This window comes from Falco naumanni, chromosome 11 (assembly GCF_017639655.2).
Source record: "Falco naumanni isolate bFalNau1 chromosome 11, bFalNau1.pat, whole genome shotgun sequence".
In the NCBI taxonomy this organism is placed as follows: Eukaryota; Metazoa; Chordata; class Aves; order Falconiformes; family Falconidae; genus Falco; species Falco naumanni.
In genome coordinates, this window is record NC_054064.1 from 8,980,342 (window position 1) to 9,005,705 (window position 25,364).

Consider the following 25,364-nt stretch of genomic DNA (forward strand, 5'->3'; position numbering starts at 1 on the left):
ATGTTTGTTCTCTTTCTGAATATAGATAACTGCTTAACAGACGTGCTAAGCAATTTGGCAGTTTTTTTTTATTGTGGGCTACATCTGTTATCAGCCTGTGGCTGAAGATGCCTGTTGACTGCATATGTAGAATGCTGAAAGAAGAGTAGCAGTGGTCCTGATAAGGTGATTAATTGACTTCTCATAGAATGGCTGGTCTCATGTGGCCTTGCGTTCTGTGGATTTGTGTTCTTAATGCTCTGTCAGTGCTTGATGGTAGCAGTTGAATGGTACACCCTTCCTGCTGCATCCTCTGTTGCAGTAGAGCTCAGGTTTTCCTGTGGGTGCGTGCATGCATGCGTATACAAAATGAGTTTTCAGTCCCCTCCCATGCTTAGAGGGCTCTTAGAAGACTTGAGGCATCATGTTTGAGTTGGGGAGTGGACTGAGAAGAATTACTGAAAATAAGCAAATTGAGTATTGGACACAGATTGTCAGAATAGCTTAAATATATGAGCTGTCAAACTGCATTCTTCTAAAAGCTGTGTTCATGCTCTAATAAAGCATGAATTGTTGTGTTAAAAGTATCAATATATTAAGGCAAGGAATGTATGCCTTTTGTGTTAAGTGCTTTTCATGACTGCAAGTGCTAAAGTAGGTACTAAAGTGGTTGTGAGAAATATACCCTGTGTTTTAAAATGTTGATTCATAGCCAATGATATCTTTCCTTTTCATCATTAAGGGACTTAATGTTGCTCTGTACAGTTCACTGAAGGTCCCCCCTTAGTGTAAGCGAGATAGGAAATAACATATTTGTGTGCATGTGTAATAAGGGGTGGAATGGGCTACTATATGTTCTATACAATTTCTGATCTGTCTCCTATTTTTATGAACAATCAGGGAGTAGTCATAGCTGGAAGGAGAGACCAGAGGTACTAGAATTAAGAACATGAGAAAATTTCTCCATGAAATGACTGAAACAACTTTTCATAAAAAAAATTACTCAAAGTATTTGCATAAGTATTTTTCCAAGTGAGAGCTAGGAAGTAAGGCCATACGTCTGGTAACATTTCATTCAGTCTCTGAAGTGTATGTCCTGTGCTTAGGATAAGACAGAGGTTTGATGGAAAACTTAATACAAACAAGTAACTACGTGATGGGATGGGAATTGAAGATGTGTGGGAACGCATACACCTCATTTTCTACTTAACTGAGACGTGTGACTTTGTACCTGCTACAGTAAATGGTTATAAATGTCTTTATACCCTTATATTCAGTGCTTTGGTTTCCAGTAACTGGTTCAGAGGAAGGCTGTTGCCTCAAAGGTCGGGAATTTTGCTGAGGTGTAGCAGGGCTGAGACAGACCTGGGACACCTTATTTGCCTGTCTCCAGAAAGGCATGTCAGAACCCCTGAGTTCCTTGTCCACCATCTTCTGCTCTTCTGGTGGTCACAGACCTGGATTTAGGGTGGCTAGTGCCTTGCCACCACTCCCCACTGATGTGGGTGGAGGAGCAGCAATGGGTTTGTATCTCTGCAACAGCCCAGTTTTGTGTTTTGCCTGCAACCTGGAGAAGTAGTGCTCCCTGTGTGTGTATGTATATATGCATGAAACTTTAAAATATAATACTTGGCTGTGATCGATTGTGGCATGGGTTCCTCCTCAGTGGAGGAATCTGTATTGCATATACTTTCCAATAAAGGTGATCTTCAAATTTTTAAGATGGGTGGTAGTTCAGATTCTAAACACTGGAATGATCCCAGTTGCATAAGTGAATCCTGATCTAGTGATGTTCTTACTGCTATGACTGACCGTTAAGGCTGTATTTTAGTTTTCAAAACTTCTGTCAGAAGGTTGCTGTATCCAGATTTCTTGCGTGCTTGAAGGTCTGCTGTAGATCTGTCTCCTGGAGGAGGAGGAGGAGGCAGCCCTTTCTTCAGGGTGCGCAGTGATGTTTGTGTGAATTCACACAGGGCTGTACCGATCACCTGGCTGTCATGGGAGCAGTAGTTCCTGGAAAAGCATTCGGCTTTAAAGCGGTACATGTCTCTGTTCAAGAATTGTTGAAAACTCCACTAAAAGCTCAATTTACCCAGCATTTTCCTGGGCTTACTCAAAGACTGCATGAAGACCTTTGCTGGCCGTTGGCCCTCCAGCCTAATGCTTTGCTCTGCGGGTGTTGCTTAGGATGTGACGGGGCCATGCACTTGGTGCAACCACTTTTGGTGACTAAAGATGCTGGTCTGGTGCAAGTGCTTGTATAGATGCTGGCTGCTTTTCTATGGAAATAAATCCATTTCTACCGAGAAGCAAAACTGTTCTGAACTGAAAGTACAAACCAAATCTCTATGGAGGTTGTATCTAAAGCCAGCACCTGGTTTGCCATTTGTCTATGTTTTCATTGGCGTTTGCATGGGCCTTTTGTTTAATATACTTTCTGTAATTCTCTTAAATGTGCTTGATGATGCTCTGTGTGATCTGTATCAGGGAAATAAGCAGCTTTATTTTTTGAATCTGTGGCTTTAGTTTTTGCTTAGTAATAATCATTGTTAAGATATCCCATTACTATATGACAAAAGGTATAGTTCAAATACTTCCTAACCAGCAGCAGCTTCACCAATTTGTCAGCTCCTGCTTTGTGACATGGTATCATGCAATAACTGTTTTGCTGATACTTTTGTCTTCCGGAAGTAGTAAATTTGTCATGTGTTTTGTGTTACTAATTTCTTAAAGTTAAGTCCTCCAATGGTTTTGATAGACTAGTATCTATGAACTGTATATGTGTATTTTTATTTTTTAGGCATCTCTTGGGAACAGCTGAAAAAAGGTTGAGGGGGACAGTGCTGAGGGAATTTTAAAATATCATTTCTTCGGTTTTTAAATCAAGACTTTGACTTTTTTTTTTAATAGGCTTCCTGTTTGGCATGTCTTTTGTAAAGACAGTCTTTCATCGGCAGTGCAATATGCTTCAGGTGATGCTTGTGCCCTGGCAAATGATGAAAATGTCCAGGAAAAGGTATGCTGAATAAATCATGTTAATTAACTATTCAGTCTGGCTTGACATTAAATAAAAAAAAAAAACCTGATTCATGCACTTTGATTCATGGGGTCATCTTGGCCAGAATGTTTAATGTACGCAGTTGTTTTGTGAAATGTGATGTTATCTTCCCAAATTTTTGTTTTCCTTTACTGTCAAGTTTGTTGCAGTTACGCAGCAATACAGCTGGACAGTTTGTGTGTGTGTGTGTGTGTGAGGGGACAATTAGTAAAGCTAGTAATGGTGACCCAGTTTTTTCTTGGGTGCCAGATGTTAGAAGGAGTGGTCATCAGGGATTGTGTGTGGCTCTGTGGGGACCATGGTAAGAAGTGCTGGCCTCAGTAAGTCTAGGCCACGGTATGCCAGTTGCATCTGTGTTGTGTTAAAAACCCAGTGCACCAGTGATTTTTATCCTAAATAGAAGACTTAAGATTGTTTTATTAAGTCAGTATTTATCACTTTGTTTTCCTCCTGTTTAATAAAAACTAATTAAGTGAAAATACATATGTGAAATGCTAATAAGTCTCTATCCCTTATTTGCATTACTTAGCACTTTGGATTAAATTGAGTGTAAACATTCCACCCTGATTAACTCATTACAAGTCATGGTAATTTCATTTATTTACACAAGTAAAGAATCAGTCCTGTGATAAGCATGGGCAATATTGATATTATTGGTCTTCCCATTTCCTCCACCAATCAGTAGTAGTGCTAATCATGGCCCTCATTCCAAGAAATTTTTTTCTATGTCACATCAAACCTGCAAAACGTGTGTTGAACATTGTAGTTGACTTGTGTGGAGAGCTAACTGACCAGAAAAAAAAATTTTTAAATATTGTAGGTTTCTTAAGCATTTCCGTGTTTAGGCTAGCTGATTTTTTTTCTGCCAGCTCGTACAGCCAAGTAGCATTCAGTCCTATTCTTCTAGCTGCCTGAAAAAAGTCCTGCTTGAGTTTAATGGCTGATGTAATAAAACTGGAAAGATCAAGTAAGCTTTGAGACTGGGAAGCCACTGGTGTATGTTTTCCTACTTTTTTTGCAACATTCTTCCCTTCATTCTGTTAACATGGTTGCATTGTTAAGCAGATCTCTGAACTTAAACCCAAAGATTTGAAAGCTCATGCATTATACTGTACTACTTACTCATTAAAGAAAAATCTCTTGGGTGTATGAGAAGTCTTAAATGTGTGTCTGGCACTTCTAAGTAGGCTGCTGGAGCTGTCCTACCCAAAAAGAGCAGTCTTGCAGCCCTTGATCAGTTTTCCTTACATCAGTTGTCCCTTCAAGGCATTGATGCTGTTTAATCTTAGGGACTAAGATATGAGCTAATAATATTTGGGGAGAAATGTTTCTGTGAGGTTGCCAGTTCAGATTTGTAGTTCCTGGTCTTCCGGTGCATGCCCCTCTTAAATTAATATGATCATATAATTTTGTATAGCTTAGCAGCCCATTTTAGATCCGAACACTAGCACTTCTAGTGTTTGACCACAGGATTTTAGGTAACCCTTATAAAGTGAGGTGTGTGTAAATTTCTACCAGATTTCTTGCTGTATTTTAAAGTATTGCGTAAAAATAACTTGCACATGTTGTAATTAAAAAAAAAAATATTTGAGGAGCAAGTAAATTCTTGTTAGTTCTACATCAGGTGGTTTAAAAGGTTTTTTGTTGTGTTTTTTTTTTCTCAAGTGTATATTCTTTTTTACTTTGTAAATTCACTGCACTTGATTGTCAATCTTTAGTTGTAAAAGAAAAGGTTGCTTTAAAAGGTTACAGAAGACTGGTTCTGCTGATAAGACTGCTGTAACTGAAATGTGCCAAGTGTTATTTTTTAATGGTGGTCTGTTGCAAAATCAAATTAGGATTTCTTTTTTTCCCTTCCTACTTAGGGCAGCAAGGAGATGGGGAGGATTTGTCAACCTAGGGCTTCATAGCAGATTGATTATCTTTCCTAGCACACAAACAGAATGATTTAAGACAATGCTAAAACGGTCTTTCCTGTGAAGATTTAACTGAATTGTCTTAACTTGCTGTAGTCATCATACAGATGAGATTTTACATGTACAGGGGCAGTGGCTCAGAAGATTCATGTAGCTTAACTTGTTGATATTTTAGTGGTTTTAAAGGTAGTATTATTCAGTCTGTACCAAAGGTAACTCCTCTTATTGAATAGAAGGTCTGTGTTACAGCATACTTACTGTTGGTTTACCTTTAATATACTAGGGGGAAGAGGCTGGTCCCAGACTGGAGTCTGAGCATGCAGACTCAAGTACGCGGAGTTACTCTACAGAAGAGCTACTTGATGACTTTACAAAGTCTGACCAGGCGAGACATTTTTATTTCATTCATTGTTTCCGTACATTCTTCAAATGCTTCTTGGATTTTGGACTCTTTCATTTTGGTTATCGAAAGCTCATAGTAACCATCTATTGCGTTTTGCTTGCACGCACAGTTGCTGTCAGACTCATGTTTCCAATGAAGGAGAAAATGTGTGAGCAAACAGATTTTGCATTTCCCATGTGCATAAGTAATAAGAATAATTAAATATTTGTAGGTACTAACTAATATTTCCAAGACAAATTAAAATTAGATCTTATAGGTATGAAGTATCTCTTTTATAAAATAAAACACCTTCTCATTGAGATTTATTCCTTAACTGTCTTGCTGTCTGGTTTTCAGGTTCATTGATGACAGAAATCGGATCTACTGAACTGTTAAAACTCCCTACTAGATGGTGTAGTTTTGAAAAAATGTGTTTGTACTGTTTTCACAGACTGCAGAAATGGGTGAAGCAAGCCAGTCTGATGTTGAGACTCCACCTTCAGTAGACTTAAATGAAGCTTCGTCTAGCATAGTTGCAAGCACTGAAAACATTTCCAGTTCACCTACCTCAGAGATACCTCCAGTCTCGCAGCCCCAGTAAGTCTTTTCTTAACTTTATTATTTTTTTATTTATTTTATTGTCTTGGGCTTTGAGAGAATATCACTTTCTCTGTTGTTAGAAGGGTTACCTTTTTAGGTTTGGTAGGAGTAAGGCTAGACTGCTGCACGTGGTTCTTTTGCTGTACTTTGGTTTATCGTGTCAGTGCTAATGGAGTAAATGCCATCATTTACTTAGTCTAGTGGATTAAGAGTTGTGTACTTGCATGAAGTGTCATCCTGTTGCCATTAGTTTCTAAGCTGCTGTTTTGACTGGAAAAAAATACCCGATATCTTTTATGTGCTAGGTAATCTATACTATAAAAGCGCTCAGGTCTTCATGAGGCATTCTGCCCTTCAGAAATGTGCTTTCACATCTATGACAACAAGCCCCAAGGCTGCTTCGGCAACGGTCTCAGCTTTTAGTTAAAAAAGAACTTGGCAGAATTTTATTCTAGGACTTAAAACAGCGCGGTCCTAAATAAGTTCCGATATTAAGAGACTTCTGATGAAATAGCATGTTTTATTATAAATGTAACTAAGACCGTTTGCTTTTCTAGTACTTAGTGTATTGCAGAGCTACCTCTGCTGCAGGCAGTCTTCAAGAGTTGATGTGCTTTTGTTTCCCTTCTGTTGTGGAAGGCCGTGCTATCAAATGTGAAATGTAGCCTGGATATTCATATGTGTATACTTACACTTTCACTAAATTCTCGTAGGCTTTTTAATGTGTGCTAAAGGGAATATATTATTCTGATTATCTGCTGATAAAGATTTAATATTTTGGTATGAAATGAAAATATGAAAAATGAAGTAGACTGCTCTTTTGATGTTCAGGTTTTTTAAGAGTCCAGTTTTTCCTGTGTGGCAAATCTAGTCTCTTTACCTTAGAAAAGGTCAGGAAATCTTGTCTGCTGACTGATATTGCCTAGTCTGCTAGGGCTAATGCTTAATAAGTAAGTTTAATTGCAAGTCTTCAAAAATCAAGCTTCCCAAATACACAGTTTTCATAAAGCAAAGCTGGAATGTAATTTTGCTGTGTTTCTTTTTATAGCTTTTGTTGACTACTGTACAGACTCATTTGTGTAATGTGTTATAAGTCCTACTGTTGTCAGGTCTAAGGAGGAGATTCAGGTTGTTTTCTTTTGAACATTCAGCTCGGTATCTTGTAACTGTTGAAAACAGTCTTGCTGTCGTGGTTGGGGAATACTAGAACAATGAACTCTGAGGTCTCAAACTATGAAACAAATAACAATGGAAATTTGTTTTGGAGCATCTGCTGTATTAGTTAATGGTTGGTAGTGTTCTGACACTAGTACCATTTACAAGAAAAAAATGTAGAATTGGTATAGGAGGAGAGGTGCATGTTTATACATTATTTCAAACTTCAGTTCAGCTTTACATGGTAATAGGTGGTCTTTTTTTGTACAGATTAATATCCAAAAGAGCTGCGGTCCAACTCCATACATTCAGTTGCATTTTTTTATCCTTAATCAGCATTTTTCCTGTTTTAGGTACTGATTCCCATCCATGTAACAAAGTCCAGCTCCCTTAGGTGTTACCAGTCTGCTATCCCAGCAGGACCTCCTAGTCAAAATATTCTGGAAGTAATTTTATTCCAAACTATTTTTACTTTGTAATGATTCATTTTTTTTAGGATAGCACTGACTGTAGCTTTTCTATCCAGACCTAATCTGGGAAAAACATCTTAAAAAATAATCTGAGCTTCTCTTCTGGCTGCAAGTAAAGACGGCTGCTATGCAAAGTAAGCTTGGTAATGCACTTTAAAAATTAAGGCAAAGCTACTAACAAATGAAAGTACCCAAAGGAGAGGGAGCATTACATCTTTTAGCCTTGTGCTACTCCCCTTCTGCCAAAATTAGTTACTTGATGCCATTCAGGTACACCCTGACGTCAGGGTATTTTTAGGTTCATACTTGTCCCCTGTTTTATTCAGTTGACAATTATTCATACTGTCATCTATCCAGTGAGATCAAGAAAATGTGAAGCTTAAGTGTACTGCTGAACCTGTGTTACATGCAGAGCTGTACTGTGTGCATCTCAGATGTGTGACTTCTGGGGCATTTGGAGAAACTGCTCCCTGTTTGTAGCTAATAAATTCTTGTATTCATAGTGTTTGTTAGATTTTGCTACATAGCAAAAGGTCTTGAATGCCTATGAGTATTTTGTTTTATACTGTGGGAACTTTATCATGTGAAAGGTAATGAAATTGGCTCCCTGGATTTGTTGCAGCTGCTTCTGTTGATAATTGTAGCAGTCGGAGAAGCAGAAAAGATCCCCTTTTAAGTTGCTGATGTACTGTTTGTGTTTTGGCAGCTCTGTATCATGATACTGGATTAACCTAGTTTGCTGCTGACAGTGAAGAAAGCTTATGTTGAAATTTGGGAGGCAGAATAAAGCTTTTAGTCAGATCTGCTTTATAACCTTCTAGATGAATGTGAAAGTCATCGTTGTACTGGAGAGGACAGTCACAGAAGTTATAAACTAAAGCTATTATTATCTGTCCGTTTTCTCCTCCCCACCCATGTTGTTGTTCTGAAAGAACATGTAGGGAGGCTTTCTTGTCAGTTTTTGCCTTAGAATTTGTCTGATGTGGTGTGTTCAGCCTTTCTGGGAGAGACCAAGTAAAGCAATAGGCAGATTAGCTAGTTTGGGCTGTTGATGTAGCTTGGGTAATGGTCTGCTGTTACTACATTTTCATTACACTGATTTTTTTTTTTTGCTAATCTAGTGAAAGGGAAGTCTGGTCGGCTGTACTGTATATCATTATGCCACCCCTTTTCTCCTCTAGTTTTAGCCAAGTTCTGTTCTGACTGCTGCCTGTTGACTTGGGAACATTAGGAGCTCTTAGTGATGGAACTTGGTCTGGTGTTTGATTCCTTTGTTGAAAGGGAAAAGAAAATTGCTGGCAGTCAGGTTGAAGCTGTTCAGAGTTTGTAGTGATGATGGGGGGAAAAAATTATCCATTGCAGTGTTTGGTAAGATGTTAGATGAGAATTGTGGGAGATGAGAAGGTAGCTTTGAGTTCTTTTGTTGGCACAGACAGGCTGAAGAAGGAAATCCTATTCTTGCACGGGTACAGCTGAGAATGCAATTCCATAGGTAAAGCATACTTCATTCCTCTTAATTATTTCTGAAAGACGGTTGCTCTTTGAAAACTTAGAAATATCTTTAGTTTTGTGGCTGGTTATCAGGGCTGCTTGTATTATCAGAAGGGTAAAAAAAGCGTGTTATTTCTTTCCCTTCAGTGCAATAGAAAATTCCCGTGCTGATACTCCTGTAGTCAGCTCTAGTGAAGCTGAGCAGTCAGAACCTGACTGTGATATTGGTGGGACACTTGAGGCTGACCCTCAGAGTGAGCCTTCCTCTTTTGTCAGTCCACCAGAGAGGTGAGTATTGAAGCAGGTTGTGAGTCTGAATAATTTAAAAGCAATTGTTCTTTTCTGTCCTGGCCTTGCAACAAACATTTGTGTGTGCTTGCTTATCTATGTGTTTGTGTGTGTGTTTAATATTGCATATGGCTGAGCATGTGATCATTTTATAGGTTCTAATACTCTTTTAACTTTCAGCCTTGCAGGTCAACATATAGAAAACATATCATCTTCACATGGCAAGGGAAAGAAGACAAAATCTGAGTTTGAGTCAAAGGTTTCAGCAGCTGAAAAGGGGGCAGATGAGCAAAAATCTGCTCTGAATGCCTCAGAGAACTTAAAAAGAGAGGTAAGCAGTGCTGATGTCCACTCAGTACCCCCAGGAGCCTAATGCCACCTGTTAGGTTATCACCATTGTTAAAGATGAATGATGTCAACTCTTTTCTGATTGCCGCTGTATAAATGCACAGCCTTCACATCTTGAGCATTGTGTGGTTCTGATACTGCCATCTCAACAAGGGTGTAATAAATGGGGAAAAAAGGGCAGCAGGGTCGATCCATTGGCACAGAACAGTGTTTCTGAGCTAAGTTTCTTTAATTACAAGACTTGGGGAAACAGACTAAAACTATCTGGAGCAGAATCCAGCAGAAATGTTCCTCATGCAACAGTTGGTTAAGCTGGGACTTCTGCAGGATGCTGTGGATGCTGGAGGAGTTGCTCGGTCCAGATAAACTTGTAGAAGAGAAGTCTGAGGGCTGAATCTTGACTGAGTCGGGAAGTTCCTGAGTAGCAAGCAGATGGCTAGAGGCAAGATGACAGTTTAAGGAAATACAAAATGGTGTGTGTTTATTCTTTCCCAGATATTTTATTTGGCCACTGTTGAAGTGGGATACTTGGCTAGGCAGGTCTTCTATACTTAGTTGTATGACTGGTTTTGTGCTTTTACCACGAGGCACACTTTCTGAAGCTTATGTTTTTTTAAATAGGTGAAAAATGACCAAGGGCATGACAAGACAATTCCAATATTTTTGCTCTTTTAGGATCACATTTACTTTCACTAACAATTTGGATAACTTTTTTTAAAAAAAAAACCAAAAACAAAAACAAAAAAAAAACAAAACAAAACTGAGAAGTTTTTCTCAAGATTATTGAACGAAGTACAGTGTACCTTAAAATAATTACATGCAGTCAGGAACAGTCTTTTAAAGAACTTGCTATAAACAAATTGATGTAAACAATCATTAAAAAAATTAAAAAGCCAAGATTTTCTTTAATGCTTTAAACACTGCAAATTAAATGATTATGGCGTTGATCTGATGTCATAATTAAACAAGAGCATGATTTGGCATTGCTTACTCAGGTTTTTTACTTCCCACTTCTGTCATAGCTCAAAGTGGATCTTCTGTCCTGAACTTTCTTGGGAGATTTTTATTTTTTTTAGGTCCTCTAACTTCTAAAAATATGTTGGGATATTTTTTTGTGTATGCCACATATACAGTTCTGTTGCAGTGTAGTGATGTGAAGATTTCTGTTGTTGCTTCTGTCCAGCTATGTGGGATTGCCCCTTTTGAGGGCTTTCAGGTACAGAAGTCTATGTGAAATAATTCTTGCTTTAAGTGCAGAGAAAATGTCAACCTACAAAACAGTCATTGTGGAAGCTACCTGTAAAATGTTGTTTACTAAAATAACCTTTAGAGTTGAAACTTCTAGCAGAAGCTCTTCTCCCATCTGGTGGCGTGCTGGAAATGTGTTTGTACAAAGGAGAAATTAAGACTTGACATAGTATAGCATGTGGTTAACTTAAAAGGGTTGCTGCATTGTTAAGTAGGTCCAAAAGCATTATTTCTTTGATCATTAAATAGGACGTTTTAAAATAATACCTCGCTCTTCTGTTTTTTGAGGTGTTCAGAGACTCCAGGGGACTCTGGAATTCCATCGTGTTGGTCACAGCATTTGTATTTGAAGCTTTCTGCTACAGGGGAAACCTTTTTTCCATAGAGAGAGGAAAAGTAAAAATCATGAGGAAAAAGCAGACATTTTTATGAGACAGAATGCTTGTGTTTTACTTAAAATGTATTAGTTTAGCCACAAAAATTACCAGCATCACAGTGAAAGAATGTGTAATTCTGGGAAGAAATCATCACAGTTTCTTTTCTGGCTTGTGAGTTTACCTTGGCGCTAAGCTGTTCCTTTTCAAATGATGTGTCTGCTATTGACTTGATGAGACCATACTTTGCTGCTGCTTTTTTTTAAGCACTGAAGTTCATCTTTTTCATCATTGGTACTGAAAAAGTCACAATTGGTGGCTCTTTCTTTTGTAGAAAGACTATAAGAAAACAGGAGAAATTGACCCTACATCAGTGATAACTCCAAAGGACCCTGGAGACATTCCAACATTTGATGAATGGAAGAAGAAAGTCATGGAGGTGGAGAAAGAAAAGAGTAAGTTCAGGATTCAATGGTTTGGTCTAAATACAGACCACTTTCATTTGTGTCAGATTTGATTAGTGAAACTGTCTCATTTTGGAACGTAGCCTGGAACTTCGTTTTCCTACTAGAACTACATAATTAATAGCATTTATTATATAAAAGCAGTGAGCAGAAGAGTCCTGAAAGTGAAAATGCTGTCTGTGTGGTTTATTATAGTAACAATATTTTCTTCTACCTAGGTCAGTCAATGCACCCTTCTGCTGTTGGTGGGCAGCATTCCACAAAAAAAGTCCAGAAAAATAGAAATAACTATGCCTCTGTAGAGTGTGGTGCCAAAATTTTGGCAGCAAATCCAGAGGCAAAGGTAAGCATTTACTTATTAGTAGGGTGCGTTATTTCAGTTTACTGTTATGCAAGAAGTAGTATGAAGTACACTTAAAGCTGAATACTGATTTCTGAAGTAATTTTTTATTTGTATGCTTGGGTTTATTGTGATTTTTTGAATTGTAAAAATGGGACATAAATGATAATCTGTCCCTTTTTTAAGAGGGATTGCTATAGAGAAGTTGATGTCTTTTTTTAAGTGAATTTGGAAGGGGGAGCAGAATCTACTCACTACAGAAACTGAACAACTGAACAAAGTTGGATTAAGCAGCTTGCTGTTGTAGTTAATCTGTGATTGCCCCAAAGTAGTGTGGCATACTGTCTCTTGTATATTATCGTGGTTGGAATGTTATGAAACTTGGTATTATTAGTCTGCGTAAGTAATATTAAACTGATTTGGGGAGAAGCCCTTGGTACTCTGTTAGTATCTACCATGCAATTTAAAATACTAATTCTCTTCTTTATCCAGAGCACTTCAGCAATTTTGATGGAAAACATGGACCTTTATATGCTAAATCCTTGCAGTACTAAAATCTGGTAGGTGACTGAGGTTTGTTTGTGTGACAGGAGTGTGGTTATAGTTTTCCATTGGAGTGGAATGGGACTGTCTGTATCCTGTAGGACTGACTTGACCTGTGTGTGTGTCAGGACCTTGGACAGATTGAGCAATAGATGCTTTATTATGTCTCCCATAGAATTCTGTCTCTGGTATTAAAAAATAAGATTAAGGAGATAATTTTATTCACTTTAGTATTTGTAGGTTTTGCATAATTATAGTCTTACAGAAGAGAAAGCACTGAGTGTTCAAGTAAAGATTTTGGTTTCTTTCCCCAGCTGTCAAGTAATCTATAATTGTCAAGACATATATAATTGACGTAATAAAAATCAGAATTTACCATACACTAACTGGTATTTCAGGTGTGGTTTAAATGAGGTTTGCTACCCTTGGTTTTCAGTTCTGCAACTTTCTTGCATTTGAGTACAAGATGGATGAAGCTTTTGTAGCTGCAGGTAATATCTAGAGTTACTAAGCTAGGTATGCAACTAAATATCATAGTGATTTTGAAAGGAGCAATAAATGATGCCTCCTTACTGTACAGTGTTTTTTGTAGTGTTTTTTTATAACCAGTGAAGGATGCAGTAACGAGGTAAAGGACTGAGTACTTTAACTGCAGAAGGAAAAGTGCATTATATTTTTTTTAACATTTCCTTTTTTTTTCTTCAAGGTTTGTTATTGAGCTCTGTGAACCAGTCCAAGTAAAGCAGCTTGACATTGCAAACCATGAATTATTCTCTTCCACTCCAAAAGACTTTCTGGTGTCTATTAGTGACAGGTATGGTATCAAAACCCACCCTTCTGAATGAAAAATGAAATAATTATTAAAGGATGACTTCATAAAACACAGCCTGTGTATGTTTGTTGTTATGCAAAGTGTAATGCATTGTGAAATCACATGAATTTTCTTTGTGTGTGTATATTATCAGTTGCTAGCATATCTTTTCCATGTAAAGGGCAACTGTGAGGTCTTGGAATACGTGGCTTGAGTTCTTTCCATGCTTCCTGTATTGTTTTCTTTGCCACCTGAAAAATGAAAACGAAAGATTTTTGTTGGAAAGTAGCAGGGAGGCAGCGGAAATCACACAGTAGCGAGGTAGTGGATGGCACATTATAAAAAGAACGTTCCTGAACAGAATGCCACTGGAGTTATGGACTGTCTCCTCCCTTGTCATTCAGTCCTTTTTCATGTAGCTTATGCTGTCTTCAGTGCTGAACTTGGTCCAAAAAGCCCCCCAGTTATTTAAAAAGAAAAAATAGTAGTACACTATTGAAGAATTGGAAGGGGTAAGAATACTACTGGTTGGCTGAATGCCTGGTTAAAGGGTGGCTTTATCATGTTTTAGGTGGTGGTGTACTCCCACTGCTTTCGGGGAGTGAGCAGGCTGTTCTGATGTGTGAAAGAGAAGACATTTGCACAGTGCATCAAACCCCCTCGCTTTCTTCTTCAGTGCTTAGTGTGTAGATTCTGATTTTCAACACTTTGTCTGTTGCCTAGTTCTAACTCTTGCTTTGCTCACAGGGGTTTTGTATGCTTTTTTTTTAATTATTTTTTTGCTGCTTGCTTACAACAATATTTACAGCCTATCACTTAGGTGTCATGTTCATATGAGGTCATGCTCATATGAGGTGACTTTTTTTAGTTCCAGAAACTTTACTGGAGGCTGGCTGAATTTCAGTAATTGGATTAAGTATAGGGTTTTGTCCTTCAAGGGCTTGTGCGCTGTTTTAAGTATGTGAAGAGGTACTGCAGAGATTTTTGTGTTGAGACTAGCTTTATCTTGCAACTCTTCTTTCGATAAAGAACAAGTTGCCGCTATCTTGCAACTGAAAAAAAAAATTATTTTGTGAAAAGGCTTTGGGGGAAACTTCAGCAAATGTTGGTAAAAGATGGGTTCTTGCATTTCATTAGCTGACTCCTTTGTTCCTTTTCTAGGTACCCAACAAATAAATGGATTAAATTAGGTACTTTCCATGCCAGAGATGAGAGAAACGTCCAAAGCTTTCCTCTGGATGAACAGATGTATGCAAAATACGTTAAGGTAACTTAATGCTCCAAAAGCATCTGCATTTCTCAGGAAGGAAGGGTTTGCTGGGCTTGCCCTATATAACAGAGACCTTTCCAGAGAAATGTGTTATCAAAGCATGCTTTACCATTAATTGCGCTAGTTTCATTATTGGCTCTAGTGTGATTGCCACGTACTAAACCTCTTGTCACACAATCACAAGTATGTTGCCTTCCTCATAATGGTAATTGAGGGGATCTTGGGAAGCGCCTGTTACCTTGTGTCCAAGTATGTACTTAGTTGGTACCTGAATTAAGAAAAATCCATACAACGGTCTAGTCTGTTTGACGTAACCAACTGTCCTCTGTAGAAGTATTGACCTGTTTTGTCTCTTGGCTGTGCCTGCTTTGTGTGCATGTGTGTAGATACATATATATGCACACTTTCTGGAGTATAGATTAAAATATGCATATTTCTTGATATTTTTGTGCTCTGTTCTGCCATACAGTTTTAAGTGAATCTGAAAGAGAAAGCATTTGAATTGTTTCTCATCAATAGACTGGAAATGCAGTTATTCAATTTTAGCTGCAACTCATGCAAATTATTTAGGCTTACTGCTACTGGAGCACTTGCCATGGTCTTTCTGCCTTCAGAATAACTTGCAGCAAGCTGTCTTTTCTCAGGAGACTCAAAGAGAATAAAACTCCGTAAATAATGTGGTACTTGGACTGGGATAAAAGCTTTTGTGAAAACACGGGGACATAGCAGAGGTTTAAAGTCAAATAAAATACAGAACATTTAGGTCCTCTCCAGTGATGTGTTACCTTGCAGTTACGGTGCGCCCCCAAAAAAATAATTAGGTTTGTGCTACTGAATTATTATTTGTGCTTACATGAAGAAGTAGCTATGAATAATAGTTATCTAACTTCTCTACTCAGAAATTCTGCATGAGTCACAGGATAAATATTTCATATATTTTAAATTCTGCTTTCTGGCTGAATTAATGCCTCAAGGTAGCTGGAATCTTGCTTGTCACTGAAGTTCCAGAATTGCACTGCATGCTTCAGCATGTAATTGCTTGGTGAATGCAGTGTTCCTTCTGCCCTGAATAATGTAGCATGGTAAAATTTTCAAAGGATTGTTCTTGTAATGTTTTTACTTTATAGCACAAAAAAGTAAGCAAGTTCTGAGTGTGCCTAGTCTACAGAAGAAGCGTTCATACAATTTTTCAAAAACTTTTGATTTTTGAAGTGCCTTAATGAACTTGTATCAAAAATAATGGAAATTTTTGTGTGTGTTGTAGTTGTAAATTAAGCGAATAGTTCTCACTTGTGGATTATTACAGTCATTCATTAGTAGTGTCTACGTAGTGCTATAATAGATGCATTCTATGCTTGCAGATTAATTTAGATTAAATAAATACCAGTGTGTAGTCAAGTTCTCACTAGAAATACATGGATGACTGAAGCTTCCAGTTTTATCATCAGATGCTCTGTTTTCTTTCAGTAGTATTTCTATAAATTGAAGCATGTTATATTGAACTTGAAGCAGCAGCAGTACATAGGAAAAAACCTTCATAGCATGCATTCTTTCGAGTAATTTTCTGTAATCTGTGATCTTTAAGGGGGGGAAAAAATACACTTAGTGAATTTAACGTACTTCAGTATTCTGTCTGCAATTATGCTGCCTAGAAAAACTGAATAACTTCAATTAATAAAACACTTGTTGCATGTTACCTTCTATCTGCAAGGTACAAGGGCTAAATGAAATCTTGCTGCCTAAGGCAGATGAAGTAGTATTGCAACTTTATCCTTCATAACTTGTCTTAGGCACTTATAGTACTGAATTGAAAACAACAAAACTCTAGTTGCCTGTGGCATGTGTTCAGCCTTTGTACTGACATTTCTTTTTTTTTTTTTTCTCTTTTCCTTTCTCTTGCTTCAGATGTTCATCAAGTACATAAAGGTTAGCAACCTCTTCTTGTGGAATGATGAATGCATGGGGCTTGGGGTGTTCTCTGCTGCAACTCAGTACTTTAATGCATGGCAAGAACAAATCTTTCAGTCTTTTCTGTTATGGGCAATTTACAAATCTCTTGAGTTAACAAGACTTGTAATTTCAAGACTGGATATATATATTAAATGAACTCTTGATTCTGTGGGTCTTTGGAGTTTTATTTAAGTACATATCATTCCTTAGGTGGAGTTGATATCCCACTTCGGATCAGAACATTTTTGTCCCTTAAGTCTTATAAGGTAATACGTTAAGTGTTTTGCTTTGTCTTTCCATCTCCTTACAGCAAGGATTAGTGTGTTTTAATAGTAATTGGGCAATGAATTCTAGTTTTCGATTTGTTTATTTGAAAATCTGGTGACTTGAAGTAGGTGCCTGAGTTACCCGCTATGTAGCGGGCTTTGCATCTGTTTCAGAAGCTTTGAATCTTTTGATTTGATTCTCTAGTATGGAAGGAATTGTTTGTGTTTGGGGGATGTGTGTGTTAGGAAACAGGAGCATGAACAGTGTTACGCGGGGACATGAGCATCTCAAGGCTGACCAAGCAAAACAGAACAAGTGGTGAACTAAAAAGAACTGGTGTGGTGAGTGCTTTTGGGAAGCTGCTGTGTTGCATGGCACCCCTGCTACATAGTTAGTAATGCTTGGAACATCTAAATTCTAACAACCTTGTGTGTGTGCATTTCGGAGAATATTCAGTCTCTGTACTGCTCCTAAAAAAACCAAACTGATTTCAGTTCTACTGTCAAAGCTATGCCAGGATTTGAACCTGGGAACTCTACAAGTCAAACTACTTTTGGTTGGCAAGACTGCTTTAAATTGGATTGATTTGATTTTATTTTGGCAGAGTAGGTCAAAGAGAATGTAGTACGCAAAGTGAGGTAGTCATGAATACATACTCCTAAAATGAGTCAAAGGTGAAGCTGAAGAGGAGTAAGATCTCATTAAGAGCTTAAGGCAAAGAGGTCTAGGTATGAGCTCAAGTTAAAAAGGCGGAAAAGTTGCTGGAAGTACTAGAATTAAAAACAGGATCTTGTTTTGGTGCAGACTTGAAGGTATGTGATGGACTCTGGATATGAGTTTGGGGAAAAGCGGCATACCTGCTGCTTGATCTTGGTTAACTGGAGGCAACTATTGCTTACCTGATTTGCTATGTGTTATATAATGTTAATACTGCTTGTCTAACTACCAATTATGTTAAGTAATTACACGACTAATAGACTAATACAAGGTTTTTATTTTACACCTTTGTTTATAGGGTATTTGGTACTAGCATGGTTGAAGAGTATGAAGAAATAGCTGATTCTCAGTATCAGTCTGAACGACAAGAACTCTTTGATGAAGATTACGGTAAGCAAATAATTTCTGCATTTTTAGCCATTCAGACATGTTTTGTGCTAGTTTGGTGGCTTGTTTCCTGCATATGATAAATTACTTGTCTGCCAAATTTACTCTTTTAGTCTTGCTGACTATTTTGGTGTTCGTAGGCTTATCCAACAATCCTTTTAAGTTTTAAATAGTGGTATAACTTTGGAGAGTTAATTTAAAATGCTAGCAATAAGTTTCTATTTCACTTGGCAGGCTAGGCAATATCTTCATGTGCTGACAGCAGTAAAAGGGTAACTAAAATAATCAAAGCAGCTCACGTTGAAGCAGCTATATTCTTAGTGTCCATCGCCCTTTTCCTGAGATTGTATGATCAGTGCTGCAAGCAGTTGGGAAGGTGCTTATTTCGGCTTGCAGGCTTTGTGTTTAAATAAAAAAATATGAAAACACTTATCTCCAGCCACCACGAGGAGGTGGGGGGAAAAACCCCTGTATGAAGCTCAATGAGCTGTTTGCCTTATCTATGCCATGAATCCTGGCAAAACTGAAGCCTGAACCTCTTTGGGTTTCTCATTGCTTGGAACTTGACATTTCAGTATGTAATCTCTGACCTTTAAGTTTATTTCTGTAGTTTTATTTTCACACTGTCAAACTGACATAATTGAATGACATGTTAAATCTTGAGGTTTATTTTCTTTGCCCATGATACATCTAATATTGGTAGTCATAAGTGGTGTTCTTTATCCATAGATTATCTATTGGATTACAATACAGGGGAAGAAAAATCTTCAAAAAATCTCCTTGGTTCTGCTACAAGTGAGTATGGTTGATTAGAAAAACTATGGCTGTGCTGAAACAAAACAAGCTAATTGAAAGTGGAATGACATTTTGTCATGCAGCAGCTATGACTTCCATATTTTTCTGCTGAAATGATTTTTGTTTCCTATTTAACTGCATATGAATAAACAGTAACAATTTGAAGTTGAGGTATCGTTCTTAGTGTTCTAAAAATAGACCTTTCCAGCTCTAAGGATCACTCTTTTTGAAACTTTGCTTTCTGTATTTAAGGTTTCTGAGCACTTAAAACAGTATGAATGTTATAGGGGGCTGTAAGTAACCAGTACTAAAGTGCTGTAGAACCTTAATTATTCAAAACTTGGAAATCTGTGCTTAATGGAAATGCCTTATTTATAGGAGGCAATATAAAGATTTACTTTGTACAGCTTGAAAGGAAGAGATGGAGAGCACTGTTTGAGACTGCTTTGTGTAATATTGTAGCTTCTGTGTTCTTCATAAGACCTATCCTTTTTTAGAGAGAACTAATCATTCTTGACTGTGTCTTGTCTTTTTTTCATTGGAAAAGCTCTACGTGTGGGGTTTGTTTTGCTAAGAATACTTCAGTTTTAATGGCATTCTTAACTGCTGAATTATTTATGATAGTATCAGCTGCCACACCAGTTCTTCTAAAGCGCTCTTACGCTGTCCCACTCTTCCTTCTGTCCCAGTTAGTGAAGATTTGTTACCGTAGTGTAGACTTGCACCCCAAATGAATGCTGTTTGGGCTCGGGCTTTCCTTTCATCCCATAATGGATCAGAGCTGCAGAGTTCTTCGTCACTATTTCTTAGAATGTAGTTGTCATTTCACAAAAAGGTCACAGCTAGGAATGTCGCACAGCTTAGTGCAGTTTTCAGAAGGGAAATACTGGAAAGGCCAGTTGATCTCTAGACACTATCCTTTCACTGAGGAGAGAAAGCGGTATATTCTTTCCTGACACTACTTATCTCTTAACTGTGACTTTCAAAGTTTCTGTCTTCATACTGTCCTGATGAGGCATATTCACATGTTCTGTCTGCAAGTGCAGTATTGCAGGTTTTTTTGTTCGTTGTCTGAAAAATGCAGTGACTTTTCTATTGTTTTTTTAGTGTTCTAAAGCTAAGGTTAGAAGATTGGAAACACCTGTTACTGGCAGTACTTTAGAAAGACAGCTGAGCACTGAAACAGTGCAGTGATTGTTATTTATTCTTAAAAATATATCTAAACCAGATCTGTGAACATTTGTTACGGCTTTCTTCCAGTTGCCTTGACCGATCTAGATTGCATTGAAGTAACAAGATTATGAAGTCTAGATTTTCTTCTTCAAATCTTGAAGTATTTTGAATTTTTATGTTGCAGCAGTATTGGAGCCGAAAGTAAGGTTCAGGATTAAGAAGGGAGGTATGATGCAAAATGCCAGAGTCCAACTTTATTTGAATGAATCTAGTTTTTTGTCTGTCCTGCTGTGGACACCCTGTGTCCAAAGGCAGAAGTCTGTCTCACTCGTTTAGCAAATGACATTTCTTGACTCGGTTCTTTAGTGCTATTACAACAAATGATCCAGCCTGTCATTATTAGAGCTCCTCTGAGTGTTCAGCCTCTAGATCTCTGGTTTGGAACCTCCATCAGTGGTTCACACACTTAGGTTGCCAGGAAATTCCATGCTTAAGTATTTGTGTTTGCCTTGCTGTTCCTTGGTTTCAATGGACTAATGATCAGTGAGAACTTCTTGCAGAAGCTAGAAGGTTTAGCTGGTAAAAGTTAGATACAGACTTTCAAATACAGGTTTCTAGCTTATAAACTTAACCTTTAAAAGCAACAGATGCATCCACTGTAATAGAACAACTGGATTTTTCTACATCCTTATGCTGGGATGCATTTCAAGCAAATGCTACAAAATAGCAGATCTCTCAGTGGTTCTAATCTCTGGGCCCTCTGAATATGTCTTCTCTGAGTAGTTGTTTTCTCTTTTAGATGCCATCCTAAGTATGGTGAATATTGCTGCTAATATGCTCGGAGCCAAAACTGAGGAGTCAGCTGAAGCTGAAGGTATTATGATTGCTTTAGATGAAAAGCATTCTGGAAGCTTGTCATTTCTCTTTATTTTGTTTAATTTGTGAGGAGTTGGATGATCTATGTTTATATGACTTTTTTTCACATTTTATGGCATACTCAATTAGTGCCATAGAATTCTTATCTTACTGACTGTGAAAAGTGGAACAAAGATGCTGAATTTGCTGAGAAGGGAACAGACAGAAAGATAATGTGTCTATTTCTTCAGCTATATTTGGAGATCTTCAGTCTCTCTGTTGCCCAGCCTCAGTTGTGAAGTCGTAAGTTGCTGCTTCTTTCTGGAAATATTTTGAGATTTGTCTATTACATTGTAGACATAAACTGTCAGCAGCACTTTCATTCAAATAACTTTGACACCTGCAGTTAATTTGGTAGTGCAGTTAATAATCTGTAAAAAACAATCTCAGAATTCATTGAAAACAAATGTGGTTCTTAAACCTATGTTCACGTTTTCCTCCTTCCTGCAGCAGGAAACAAAAGTGTGTCTGAAAATGTCACTGCCACCCCTGCAACTTCAACAGCTGCACCGAGACTGCCTGAACCAACTCCTGTTCCTTCACCAGAGTAAGTGGTTGGTGTTGGTTTTTTTCATTGTGTACTTAGCAGAGACTAACATGCACCAGCCTGGAATCTTTGGTAGTAGAATGCTTGGGTAAGGCATACTATCTTAAACGAGTAAAAAGGCAAGTATTTGATGAAACTTGTAGTATGGTAATGTACTAACCAGGGAAATGTATTGCTTTAGTTATTGTTTATAGCTATTTCCATTATGATACGTTTTGTTTTGACACTTGACTGAATGTCAAAATACATCACTTTCTCAAATGTTTCTCTTTGTTTACAAGAAGTAGAAGTGTTTTGTTCTTGGCTATTGAGGATTTCTTAGATGGAAACTGACTTAATATTCTTCCAGGTTTTGCAGGTTGTCTCCTGCAAAGGAGCCTAGTTAGGAACATAAGCTCTATCGCTGAAACTTCAGTTAAATTGTACGTGCAAAAGTTCTGCTTTAGAAGCTTATTTTTTGCTAGGCTTTTCTTGATGGAAAATTTGTATGCAAAGATAGGGAATTAAGTTGGGAGGAAGAGTTGTATTTAGATAATCGGGGGGTGGGGGTGTTCAGTTAATTTCAACTGTTCAGATTTGACTACTTAGAGTTGTGGCTAGCTCTTAAATGTTAAGATGTGACTTGTGCTGAATGTAGTGGTTTTATGGTTTCCTAGTGCTCTGATTTGTTGAGAGACCGAGGAAGGTCAGTGGGAGGGTTGTAAATCTTGCATTTGACTGCAGCAGAAGAGTAAGATGCTTGCTATGTAAGAACCGAGTGATATCTGAACTGGTGACTTTTTTTCAGAGGTGAGGGAAGGGGGCAATATCTGATTGAGAAGGCTTGCTGTTTCAGAAGCAAGGGTTGAAATACATTGAAATCGGAGTTGAAAACCACCAGAGAAAATACTAACTTACAGAATTTCTGAGCATATCCAAACCAGCATTTGGTCACTGGAATAAGCTTTGCTAATTTTCTAAGAGATTCTACTTTTGCAGTCCGCCAGAGCAGGCATGTAAAACTGTTGAAGTAACATCCTATCTCTAACTCCTTTATTGTAGACTTGTTACTACAGAGATTCCACAGATCGATAAAGAGCAAATAATTGTGGATTTGACAAAAGAAAGTCCTATTGTTCAGCTAGTGCAAGAGTATGAAGAAGATACAAGCAGGTCAACAGTAACCTTGCTGTCCAGTGATGAACAGGAAGAAGAAGCATCGGCATGGTCTGAACTTGAGACAGAACAGTACTGCAGTGACATGGCAACAGTGTGTTGTATTTCCACCTTTTCCGAATATCTGTTTAAATGGTGTTCAGTTGCAGTAGCCATGCATCGGCAGCGTAGTAAAACTGAAGGTCAGCAAGGGGAAGGTTACTCAGCTGATGTTCAGCAGCCACAGCTGGTTCTGACTGAATCCATACATACCTCAATAGATGAGCCTCTGCCTGAGCAGTTGGACAGCAAAGTTGAAAGACCACCTGGATCTACTGTTGCAGTTGACTTCAGCAGTATGGTCCATGAGGAGATCAGTAACGAGACCACAGATGCAATAGAACTGGAGCCAAGCCATCCTCAAACTGTCTCTCAGTCAATCCTCTTAGAAGTTACTTCCGAAGTTAAGCCATTGCCAACAACAGACGTGGTGATGGAGCCTGCAAAAGATGATCCAGGCCACACAGCACCGCGGGTAACTTCGCAGGTGGATACAGCAGAGATCAGACCAGAAACAGAAAAGGCTGAGAGCTCTGTGGCAGAAGAAAGCCCTGCAGCTTCTGAGACCAGTGAGGCCACTGAGCTAAAGGAGACGAGCACAAGAGAGACTGTTGCTACACCAGTGATTTCAAAGCCTACAGAGACTGTTCTGCTGCCTGAATATACAGCAGACATCTTAGCCAGCGATGCTGGGGAAGGAAGGGAAAGCACTCCAGATGTGCAGAAACCTGTCTTGCCTCCTGTTGAGTCTTCTGTGTCTGCCGAAACAAAGGAGGATGATCAGGCAACTGAAGAAGCTTTAATGGCAATTCCGGTCTCTGGGGGACCGCAGAGGACAGCTACAGACTTCTATGCTGAATTGCAGAATTCAACAGATCTAGGCTATGCTAATGGGAATCTTGTTCACGGATCTAATCAAAAGGAGTCTGTCTTCATGCGCCTTAATAATCGCATAAAAGCCCTAGAAGTAAACATGTCTCTCAGCAGCCGTTATTTAGAAGAACTTAGTCAGAGGTAAGTCTGAGGAAGGCTGGTAAGTCTGCCATAAGTAAACATGATTTTAGCCAGCTATGCGAAAGAATATAACAGGTATGGAGAGTAGTACAGCTGAAGAAGAGTATAACATAAATCACAGCATAAAGCTTTATGGAAAACTGAGAACAGTACCTAACCCTTGGTGTCTGTGGGTGGTGGGGGTTCCCTTTCTTTATTTCATTTACAATCACATTTTATTTTGTTTTGAGAAGTATTGCTGTGGGGTTTTTTAAAAGGAAAAAGTGTTGCCAGGATGTAAGCACTAATGCTGCCTTTCAACAAAAAGGGATGTTCTGCTGTTGCTGTTAAACTGAGTGACACAGACCCACAATGACTTTGCTGCATTGATTGTTTCCACTTAAACTGCCGTGTTATCTGCAATAACCCTTGCTGAAGAAGGGAGCATGGAGCGGGAACAAAGAACTTTCTGTGAGGGATGTATGTATATATCTGTGGTGCTCCTTAGCCACAGGAAAATCAGGAAATACGCACATTTCAGAATTAGTTCCAAGGAACGAGCTCTTTGTTGTCTTTACTGATGTGTCTGTCTTGGCAGTCAGTGTTTGCAGAGAATTCTCTCTCCATAGTGAATTCCAGTAAATTGGTGCTAAGCTCGGAGTTGTTGAAATAGATGTGACTTTAACTTTGGGAAAAAAAAACCACAAAAAAACCTGGAAGGAGGTGCATCTGTAGTTTGTGTGAAATTTAAAAGGAAATACCACTTGATATTTAAATAAAACTTACTTGGGCAAAGAAGATTTTGGCTGATGTAGTCATATTTTCTGAAGATATGTCTAATGCTGAGGAATTTTTATGAACCAGCATTTCGGACCCTTATGCTTTTTGTTTTAGGTACCGAAAGCAAATGGAAGAAATGCAGAAGGCTTTCAATAAAACAATAATAAAACTTCAGAACACTTCAAGAATAGCAGAAGAGCAGGTACGGTTTGTTGGAGTACTTAACTGTTTTCCTAATTAGGAAAGTTTAGTTTTAAGGAAGAGTTGCAAGGAGGTGCAGAAATCTGCTTTCAATTGAAGATTTTTGTTAGCTGCCTATCTGCCTTTTAAAAGCATACATTCTGTGCTTCCCAATTTTTTTTCTCTGTAATAAAATTTGTAGATGTTCCCAATTGTTTTAGAGTAAAGGCATTTCCAGCTGTTTCCTGATTTATTTTTTTTTAAGAAAATTTCCTTGTTATTTGAAGGAAAAAAAAAACCCACCCCGTTGTCAGCTGGTCATGACTAAAACCCTTAAATGTCTTTGTCAATAAAAAAGTTACCGAGGTTACTTCCAGCCCTTGTTTCTTGGTTGTAGCTGCTCTCGAAACCTTCTGGTTTTTCTGTTTTATAAACTTGGTTTGTTTTCCATCTCTGATTTAAAGTACAGATTGATGATTGCGCTGATGCTGCTGAAGAGACCTAGCCTTTAGAAAGGGAGAGGGGTACAGTAGTGGCTTATGCCAAATTTGCATTTGACAGTGTAGTTAGTTCATTCTTTAAAATGTGATTTAAGGAGGTGGGAGCTGAAGGTTTTCCCTGCTCTGCCACCCTGGCTTCACTGAGCAGCTGTGAAATATAGCACTAACTGCAGTGCTGAAAAATCACTAAAGCAACGGTTCATGTGGCATAGCAGACTTAACCCCAAAC

The 25,364-nt window shown here is 38.2% G+C and overlaps 1 protein-coding gene across 5 annotated transcripts in view; it reads left to right on the forward strand.

Annotated features, from left to right (window-relative positions):
• SUCO (SUN domain containing ossification factor) overlaps positions 1 to 25,364 on the forward strand; it is a 40,803-nt gene that overhangs the window by 8,898 nt on the left and 6,541 nt on the right. For 3 of the 5 annotated variants that reach the window (XM_040610271.1, XM_040610273.1, XM_040610275.1), the window contains exons 2-19: positions 2,890 to 2,995; positions 5,237 to 5,338; positions 5,787 to 5,932; positions 9,199 to 9,339; positions 9,520 to 9,670; positions 11,644 to 11,764; positions 11,992 to 12,116; positions 12,606 to 12,673; positions 13,363 to 13,470; positions 14,629 to 14,734; positions 16,643 to 16,663; positions 16,898 to 16,953; positions 17,970 to 18,061; positions 18,788 to 18,853; positions 20,826 to 20,900; positions 21,392 to 21,488; positions 22,530 to 23,696; positions 24,570 to 24,657. In XM_040610271.1, the coding sequence (XP_040466205.1) occupies positions 2,890 to 2,995; positions 5,237 to 5,338; positions 5,787 to 5,932; positions 9,199 to 9,339; positions 9,520 to 9,670; positions 11,644 to 11,764; positions 11,992 to 12,116; positions 12,606 to 12,673; positions 13,363 to 13,470; positions 14,629 to 14,734; positions 16,643 to 16,663; positions 16,898 to 16,953; positions 17,970 to 18,061; positions 18,788 to 18,853; positions 20,826 to 20,900; positions 21,392 to 21,488; positions 22,530 to 23,696; positions 24,570 to 24,657 (2,836 nt within the window). The remainder of the gene's footprint in view (positions 1 to 2,889; positions 2,996 to 5,236; positions 5,339 to 5,786; positions 5,933 to 9,198; positions 9,340 to 9,519; positions 9,671 to 11,643; positions 11,765 to 11,991; positions 12,117 to 12,605; positions 12,674 to 13,362; positions 13,471 to 14,628; positions 14,735 to 16,642; positions 16,664 to 16,897; positions 16,954 to 17,969; positions 18,062 to 18,787; positions 18,854 to 20,825; positions 20,901 to 21,391; positions 21,489 to 22,529; positions 23,697 to 24,569; positions 24,658 to 25,364) is intronic. The other 2 variants (XM_040610272.1, XM_040610274.1) reach the window with 2 other exon arrangements.